The sequence below is a fragment of the Ursus maritimus genome, unplaced genomic scaffold (genome assembly GCF_017311325.1).
Source record: "Ursus maritimus isolate PB19 unplaced genomic scaffold, ASM1731132v1 scaffold_19, whole genome shotgun sequence".
Classification (NCBI taxonomy): domain Eukaryota; kingdom Metazoa; phylum Chordata; class Mammalia; order Carnivora; family Ursidae; genus Ursus; species Ursus maritimus.
In genome coordinates, this window is record NW_024424341.1 from 51605872 (window position 1) to 51614911 (window position 9040).

At 55.0% G+C, this 9040-nt stretch overlaps 1 protein-coding gene across 3 annotated transcripts; it reads left to right on the forward strand.

The window, feature by feature from the left end:
* The first annotated feature begins 100 nt into the window (after window positions 1–100).
* RAB4B (RAB4B, member RAS oncogene family) lies at window positions 101–8600 on the forward strand. 3 transcript variants are annotated; one of them, XR_005835742.1, is made up of 9 exons: window positions 101–277; window positions 1437–1517; window positions 1733–1847; window positions 3227–3289; window positions 3378–3532; window positions 4587–4682; window positions 4793–4925; window positions 6389–6447; window positions 8229–8600. XR_005835742.1 is itself a non-coding variant. In XM_040634004.1 (8 exons), exons 1-7 carry the CDS (start codon window positions 262–264, stop codon window positions 4906–4908), a joined length of 642 nt encoding a protein of 213 aa, XP_040489938.1. In that variant the 5' UTR covers window positions 102–261; the 3' UTR covers window positions 4909–4925; window positions 8229–8600. The 3 variants fall into 3 exon arrangements, 2 of the variants coding, with proteins under 2 accessions (XP_040489938.1, XP_040489939.1); XM_040634004.1 differs by lacking the exon at window positions 6389–6447 and having other exon boundaries at window positions 102–277; XM_040634005.1 differs by lacking the exons at window positions 1437–1517; window positions 6389–6447 and having other exon boundaries at window positions 102–277.
* The last annotated feature ends 440 nt before the right edge of the window (window positions 8601–9040 follow it).

The window sequence follows — 9040 nt, forward strand, 5'->3', positions numbered from 1 at the left end:
CGTCCCCTCTCACGCCGCCAATCCGCGCCTTTTGTCCCGCCTCCTGGCCGCCGAGCTCGCCAATCCCTGCCTTTGGGAAGCGTGGCCTGGTATCCCGCAGCCCTAGCGGGTCGCGCCGTAGGGGGGTGGAGGCGGAAGTGGCGGCGCCGGCCCCGGGAGTAGGAAGGAGCCGGGGCTGCAGCCGGAGCGGAGCGGCTGCCAGCCGAGGAGCAGGCGCGGCCGCGGCGCCATATTGCGGCCCCAAGCGGCCGCGACCGAGTCATGGCCGAGACCTACGGTGAGGGTGGTGGGCCGAATTCGGGGTCTGGGGTCTGAGCCCGGGGAGGATGCGGCCTTTGGGGAATGGGGCGGGGCCTTATGTATCAGGGGGCGGGGTCTGGCATGGGGCAGAGCCTAGTGGATGCTGGGCGGGGTTTAGTGGGTCCGAGGCTGAGCTCCATCGATTTGGGCGGAGCCTGAGGGTCTGGTGTGTAGGTTAAAGAGATCTGGGGCGGGATTTGAGGGAGCCCGTCTTGATGGACCTGCGCAGGCCGTGAGGGAAAGGGTGGGCGGAGCCTGAGTGGATGGGGTGAGGCTGACTGTGTGAATGGCAGGGCTTGAGGATGGTGGGCTGCGAGAACCCCAAGGGGATGCTGTGGACCCTGAGACTGCTGTGGCTTGAGAGGTCCGCAGTGTGGTTGGGGATGAGTTGTCCTTGAATTAGGTGGTGGGAGGGACTAGTGGCAAGGGGTGGTGCTTAAACTTGAGACTAGGGGCAGTGCCTTGGGTAAAGGGAGGGATGGAGGGACCCAGAATTGGAAAATCTGGATGAATGGATGAAGAGGAGGTGGAAGGACAGGGTGCGGCAGAAACAGCACTAGTTTAAGAGTAAGAAGGAGCCACATTCCTTCAACAAGTAGGGAAAAGCCAAAGGAACAAGTGCAAAGATCCTGAGGCGGGAACCAGCTTGCCATTTTCAGGGAATAGACTGAAGGCCAGGGTGGTAGGAGGTGAAGTGAGGGGCAAGGGCAAGCCTGTGGTCCTCGATAAGGTGGCTTCTCAAGAGGCTTCAACAAGGTAATAGCTAAGCTTTTGAACATTGGAGCCAGTTGACCTGGGTTCGAATCCCAGCCCTGCCCAGCTATGGGATCCTGGGCAAGCCAGTTAACCTTTCTGGCCTCATTTTCCTTATCTGGAAGACAGGGATACTTGTTAGTATACCTCCCTCATAGAGTTTTTCTGAGGAATAAGTGAGCTTGCTGTAGTAAAGAACTTTAGAACTGTGCGTTACATGGTAAGCACTGTATAAGAATTGTCTGTTGCTGTTGTTATTGTTGCTCTGTTTCTGCCTGTGTCTGTTTGTCCCCTTGTAACTGTGACGGTCTCTTGGTTTCCATCTTTTGCCCTCTATCATTCTCTCCGTACGGGTTTCCCTGATCTTGGCTCCATCTGCTCAGACTTCCTCTTCAAATTCCTGGTGATTGGCAGTGCAGGAACTGGCAAATCATGTCTCCTTCATCAATTCATTGAGAATAAGTGTGAGTTTCTGGGAGTGGTCCCGGGAGCACTGAACTGTGGGTGTGGGCATGGTGGGGGCAGGGGCAGGGCTGGCTGCCTGGCCCTCGTGTTTGCTAGATCCTCCCTGAGCCTCAGTCACCCCAGCAACGAGAATGGTTTTGTACAGACTGAGGAGGCCTGGGATCAGGGAATCTTCTGAGCCCCTGCACTGCCTCTTCTCTCCTCCCACTCCCAGTCAAACAGGACTCCAACCACACAATCGGCGTGGAGTTTGGATCTCGGGTGGTCAACGTGGGTGGGAAGACTGTGAAACTCCAGATTTGGGACACAGCCGGCCAGGAGCGGTTTCGGTAGGTGGGCCGGGCTCCCAAGGGAGGGGGGCAGAGGAGAGAGGAGAGAAAATGGGAGAGGGAGATGGGGAGAGAGAGGTGTGTGCAGTCACTTGGAGATCCAACAGGAGCACAGAGACATTGAGAGGGCAGGCAAGGCCAAGGGAGAGAGACGGAGACTGGGTACAGGTACCTTCAGCCAGAGAGAGCAGGGATCCTGGAAAGAAAGCAGGGATAGCGAGGGAAAATGAGGTTGAGAAAGGAGTATAATGAAGGGACTCACAGACCCTAGAGAGACTGCAATAGATCGACCCTATATAGGCCATCCAATAGATGGCTGGAAAGATGGAGACTTGTGCCCAGGGAGAGGCGCTTGGGGTGGGGGCAAGGGATAGACGTGGAAAGGGAGAGATTGAAAGAGAGGGAAACTGGAAAACAGGTACACTCTGAACGGGACAGAGAAAGACTGACACTGAGAAGAGCAAGGGAAGGGTGATAAAGAAACACAAAGAGAAACAGGTCAGAGCCAGAAACCGGGAGGTGGGACAGGCAGAGCCAGACAGATGGAGAAATGGGTGTGTGTGGCAGATTGGAAAGAACCTTCAGGAAATGGCTGTAGACAAGGTGGTGGATGCATGGAAACCCTGAGCGTGAGAAACAGAGACAGAGAGAGGAGGGACATGAGGGAATCGAGTCCGTGGAGAGGTGTGGGCCCCAGGCCAGGGCATAGTAGCTGCTGAGTTAATATTGGTGCATTGATTCGCTGTGTGAGAGAGAGACAGGGCGAAGGGTATGCAGCTGGTGCTGGGTTTGCAGTACGTGCTCAGTGAATGCTTGTGAAATGACTGCCTGAGTTCAAGGGGGACCCAGACAGGTGACATCGAGATGCGCAGTCTGCCACCCTGGGAACAGGGCGTCCCTGGGACATGGCAGGAGAGGGACGAGCAGAGGTAGTTGCAGAGCGCCTGGCCAGGACTGGGCGAAGGGGAGGTGGCAGGAAATGAGGAATGAGTGAATGCACGAGAAATCAAGAGTGAGGATGAGAGAACCACAGGCAGAGCGACAGAGATAGACCTAGGGAATGAGAGACACACACATCAGAGTGACAGGCAGAAAGACACAGGCCAATGAAGAGATAAAGACAGGGACACAGAGAGAGTCAAAGACAGGGAGAGACTCCGACAGAGGCAGGCGGACAGACAGCTAAGGGAGACAGAGATTGAGGGAGGCAGAGAGACCAGCAGAGAAGGAAATTGTGACACCAGACCACCGCCAGCTTTTGGGGGATGGGCCAGCAGTAAAGGGGGGGGCCTCCGAACCACCAGTCTCTCTCCGCAGAGGGGGGCAGTCTCAGGGCAGACCCCAGCCTCGGGGGTGACTGGGTCCCCCTGGCCTCACAGGTCGGTGACACGGAGTTACTACCGAGGGGCGGCTGGAGCCCTGCTGGTGTATGACATCACCAGGTGGGTGATTCGGGGAGAGTGGGGCAGGGCATGGGTGGGGCCCCTATCCTGTGCCTGCCTCCCTCTTTCCTCTCTCCCTTCTCTATAGCCGGGAGACGTACAACTCGCTGGCTGCCTGGCTGACCGACGCCCGCACGCTGGCCAGCCCCAACATCGTGGTTATCCTCTGTGGCAACAAGAAAGACCTGGACCCCGAGCGCGAGGTCACTTTCCTAGAGGCCTCCCGCTTTGCCCAGGAGAATGGTGAGGACCCTATGGTGGGCCAGTGGGGAAGGGGGCTCAGCAGAAAAGCAGGGGCCATCCACTGGGGCCCATGGGCCTCCGGGCTCTCTGTAGCTGTGCCTAGCAGGGGAATGTGGAGATTGAGAGGTCTGGGTTCAAATGCGAGTGTTGCCACATGTGAGCTGTGTGACCACTCTGGTCCTATTTCCTCATCTGGGAAGTGGGAATCACAGTGTTTCTGCCTCACGTTGTACATGATGGTTAAGGGGGTCGGTCCCAAGAGAGCCCCCAGCACCCTGGACTTGGGAGCGGGCGCTTGGTTAATGTTGGCTGCTAAGAAGCCTTCAACCAGTGCAGGGTGTTGGTGTAACATGGAGGTCGCAAACTCCGATGGCTCGAGGGGACAGGTCTGTTTTGTGAATAAGGGAAATAGGACAGGGTAGACCCCAAGTTAGCAGCCACTAGCATTAGGGGTGTGGACCGGACTGACAGCCACATCAAAAGGTGTGCGACTATAAACTCATTTGAGAACTTCTGTGTTGGCCAAACACCTTATAGCTCAGGGTCTGTCGTTCCTCCAGTTGGTAACCTCCAGGTTTGAGGATGTTTTGCCATCCTGAAAGATGTGGGCTTGAGTCCTGGCTCTTACTTTCTGTGAGGCCTTGTCACATGGCTAAAGGGCAAACTGTGGTGGGCCTGGGCCTGTCCTAGATGGTGCTGGGGACATAACGTTAAAGACACCCTGGGCCCAGCTCTCACGGGCTCACAGTCCAGTGGGTAGGGAAGGGAGACAGGACCCTTTCCAGACAGTGACAGGCCAGAGAGGTCAGGGCCGGGAGAGGGGAGGCACAGGGGGCTTTGGGAGCCCAGGGGGCTGAGAGGGCACCTGATGCATGCTGGGAGGTCAGAGAGGACTTTTTGGAGGAGGAGGTGTGCAGGCAGGAACCACCTGGGGAGGGGGGCCCAGGGCAAGGGCCTGGAGTGAGGGCAGAGGTGGAAGCTTGAGGAGCAGAATGAGAGGTGGCAGATCATTGTCAAGGGGAGGGTGGGGACTGACCGAGGCCCTGTCCCCCAGAGCTGATGTTCCTGGAGACTAGTGCCCTCACGGGTGAGAACGTGGAAGAGGCTTTCCTGAAGTGTGCCCGCACCATCCTGAATAAAATCGACTCAGGTGAGGCCCCTGACTGCCCAGAGTGGGAGTGGGAGTGGGAGTGGGAGAGGAAGGCAGGGCCCAGGGGTCTCCAGGTGACCAGTCCTGACCTCTCCCCTGCACCCCCCCAGGCGAGCTCGACCCCGAGAGGATGGGCTCAGGCATTCAGTACGGGGATGCTTCACTCCGCCAACTGAGGCAGCCTCGGAGCGCCCAGGCCGTGGCCCCTCAGCCCTGTGGCTGCTGAGACGTGTGCTGAGCCAGGTGGGAGCCTGGGGCCCAGGAACGACAGGGGTGGGGTTCCGGCAAGGGGGGAATATGGAGCAGAGACACAGAAAAGGAGGGGCGATGAGAGAAAAAGTGAGAAAGATGCAAATACAGTCGAGTGAAAGGAGCCAGCGTCCTGGCCTCGGGGATGGCCTATCCATCTTGCCACCAGCTCTCTGCCCTGGATCTCTGACCCACCCATTCATAATTCAGCAAATATTTATCGAATGCCTGCTGTGTGCCAGGTCCTGTGCAAGCAGTGGGCCAAACAGTCCCTGCCCTCGTGGAGCCAACATGCTCTTGGGAGGAGACTGGCAATAAACAAGACACATGAGAAAATGATATAGTAGTTAGGAAGATAAGAGCTATAAAGAAAAATAAAGGGAAAGTGTGGAGGGGGGAGGAGTGGAGATTTTCAGTGATGAGGGAAACCCTCACTGAAAAGGTGACATTTGGGTAAAGACCTTAAGGAGGGGAATGAGGGGGACATATGGGTCCCTGGGGGATGAGTATTCTAGGCAGAGAGAACAGCCAGTGCAAAGGCCCTGAGGTAGGGGCATGCCTGGCCTGGTTGAGTAAGTCCATGGAGGCCGGTGTGGCTGGAGTGGAGTATGTGTGTGTGTTGGGGGGCAGGGGAGGTGAGCAGGAGAGAAGTCAGAGGTGGTGGAAAGCAGACAGGGCCTTGCTGTCCATGAGGAGGTTCTGGGTTATATCCCTAGTCAGATGGGAGCCATGGGAGGGCTCTGAGCAGAGAAGGGACAGGACCTGATTCAGGTATTCCTAGGATCCCTCTGGCCACATATAGAGGAGGGGGGCGGTAGGCAGGAGTGGTTGCTGAGAGACCAGTGAGAGACTACCGCAGAGTCAGACTGAGAGACAATGGTAGACAGATGGCGGGGGGGACGGGCAGAGGAGGGACTGAGACGTGGCTAGGTTTGTATCCTCCCTGGTCTCTGTCTCCAGTCTCGCCCCCTCTTGATGTAGCCACTGGGTCTTTCTAAAGCACCAATCTGATCCTGTCCCTCCCCCGTTTAAAACCACCCATGGCTCCCAGGGTCCATGGCACAGAGCCGAAGCTCCTAGCCTGGTGTTTACCCCTGCCAGCCTCACCTGCCTCAGCTCACACCTCTCCCCACCGCTCAGGCCGCTGCAGCCACCCTGAAGTTCTTCCCGTTTCTCTGGGTCTTTATTCATGCTCTTCCCTCTGCCAGGAACACTGTTCCTTCCCTCTCTTCCCTCCTTCCCCTCCTTCAGGAAGCCTTGCTTCCACACTCCTTGCTGGGCTTGCAAGGTCCTACAGGATGAGGTCCCATCCCCATCTTTTCGAGAGTGTGTATGTCTTGCCAGTTCCCCCTGTGCTTCACGTCCCCCCCTCCCCCCGCCCCGCCCTGGCTTCCAACCATTGGCGGCTCCAGGGCGGCTGTGGGGAAAAGAGCTCAGACCTTGGATATACTTTGAAGGCAGAGCCAACATGATTTCCTGATGAATGGATATGGCATTTGAGAGAGAGGAGCCAAGGGTGAGTGTTTCAGGCAGCCCTCTTTCCTTCCATGCTTCCGCATCTGCTGTGCCTCGGCTCGGCGTGCCTGTCCTCCAGCCTCCTTTCTTCCGCCAACTGCCCCTCATCATCTGGTCTTTGCTAGAATGATTCTTCCTGCAGGATACCTTTATCAGCTTCCCAGTTGGGGTCACTACCTCTAGCCGGCTGGTCTCACAGCTGCCCCCTACTTTTTAAAGCATTCAGCTCTGAACACTTGAACATTATTGTGTTTGTCTTCCCCATCTGGAAGGGAAGGAGGTGACAGGTCAGAGATTCCAGAGCTGGGCTGCCTGGGTTTGAACTCTGACTTGTCACTTCCTACTTGCGTGACTCTGGGCAAATTACTTAATCACTCTGGGTTCTTGGTTTCCTTACCTGTAAAATTGGGGCTAATAATAGTACCTACCTCCTCTGGGTGTCGAGAAGATTAATTACATTAATTCATGTAAAGTCCTTAGCAGAGGGGCTGACGCTTAGTGAAGAAATGAGGGCTGGTTATTATTTTTCTTTTTACTATCCATTTTAAAGAGTCTGGGCTGCGTAGAAATGGATGGGTGTGTATTCACCTGAGGGCTTAGGATAGTGTCCGTTTCAGAGTTTGCCTTCAGTGAATCAAAGGTAATGAGACAGTGCTTTTTCAAACCTTGTTGACTGCAATCTGTAGGAGAAAATACATTTTACGCATCTCAGTCTGATGCAGTTACACACACATAAAGCTGAAACATTTTTATAGCACCAATATTCTTTGTTTTTTGTTATTTATCTAGGTGAAATTCACATGGCATACATTAGCCATGAAAATGTTCCAAAACATTTTCATTGCCCTAAGGAAACCCCATATTCATTAAGCAATCACTCCCCATTCCCACCCCCCATCCCCAGCCTCTGACACACACCAATCTGCTTGCTGTCGGTATGGACCGATACTCTTATGACATGACCAATACCCCTCTGATATTTTCTTTTCTTTTCTTTTTTTTTTAAAGATTTTATTTATTTATTTGACAGAGAGAGAGACAGCCAGCGAGAGAGGGAACACAAGCAGGGGGAGTGGGAGAGGAAGAAGCAGGCTCATAGTGGAGGAGCCTGATGTGGGGCTCGATCCCACAACGCCGGGATCACGCCCTGAGCCGAAGGCAGACGCTTAACCGCTGTGCCACCCAGGCGCCCCATCCCTCTGATATTTTCTATTCTATTTTATTCTGTTTCATTGAAAAATTGGCCAAGGCCCACCACACTGATTTCCCAACCCACTAATGCAGTGCTGCCCATTGAAATCACCTGGAGAGCTTTAAAAGAGTCTGATGCCTGGGCCTCACCCCCAGAGATTCTGAAGTGATTTCCAGATTTCTAGAAGCTCCCAGGTAATGCTATCTGTAGCTGAAGCAACAACCACTAACTGAAGGTGTCTCCTCAGTTTGGAAAACACTGGAATGAGCTAGGGTGATCCAGGAACAAGAGGGACACAGAGATACCAAGGTGGGGACGTGAAATTTAGATACTGAGATACCCCTCTGCAGACTTAAGGGGTCAGCCCTCTGAGACAAACAGGGAGATATGCAAGTACCCTCAGAGAGACAGCCCCAAATTACCTGCAGACAAGAAACAGAGAATCAGACAGTGTACAAACTCTGGAAGAAAGAGGAAGCTATGGACAGACAAACACAGATAGGAGGGCAGGAAGATACCCAGAAATGAGACAGAGACACCAGCCAGGCTGACCCAGGGTCCCTTTAGTTCACCACACACTTTTCTTTCAGCTCACCCGTTCTCCAGGACCAGCCCTGCCCTTCTGGCCAGGGCCCAGACCCAGGCCCTGGGAGGCCGAGCCCCTCACCTGTCCTGGCCCCAGAGAAGCTGCCCCGCCACCTATCCCCCTTCCCTGGCCTAGTGGGGCCTGGCTGAGGGGCAAGACTGAGCCATGGGGGAAGGGGGAATCCGTACCTGCTGCTGCTTCCTCTGTCTTGGCTAACCCCTGTCCCCCCGGAACCCCTAACCATACTCGAAGAGTTCCCAAAGCCTGAGACCAGGGCATTTGGCCCCAGCTCCCTGCCATTGCGAGTACGTGTTATTTATTGCCCGGAGGCCTGTCCCGTCCCCACTCCACCCCCATAAAGCATTGTTTACACCTGTGTCTTGGCCTCTCTTATTTTGGGGTGATGGGGAGGGAGGGGAGACAGAAGAGGTCCCTGATGGAAGAACCATGTGTCATGGTGTGTGGGGGTCATGTTTCTGGATTGGATATGGTGTGGAGGGGACACCATGACTCAGGTGGTGTTGTGGAGGGAGTCTGTAACTGCCAGTGTTGTGACAAGGCATGCTGGAGGCCCACCTGTGTAGCACTGATGGCCTGTGTTTGTGATGTGTGTGTGAATATGTGCTGATTGTTAGTGTGACACTGTTGCTTGCGACTACTTTGTGTCCTTGGCGATTGCATCCATGAGGCTGGTGGTGTTTGGGACCAAGGCCAGGGAATGAAAATTCGGGCCTGTAGGTGATCTCCATGCATCTTTGATGCTTGGAGACCCCAGGCAGCGTCTGACTGTTGCATGTGTGACTGTGCATTTATGCC

Excerpts from the sequence above, each read along its gene's own strand:
- RAB4B (XM_040634004.1), top strand. Across the intron at positions 1,518-1,732 it reads TCAATTCATTGAGAATAAGT|TCAAACAGGACTCCAACCAC; the intron begins GTGAGTTTCTGG and ends TCCCACTCCCAG. Across the intron at positions 3,290-3,377 it reads CTGGTGTATGACATCACCAG|CCGGGAGACGTACAACTCGC; the intron begins GTGGGTGATTCG and ends CCTTCTCTATAG.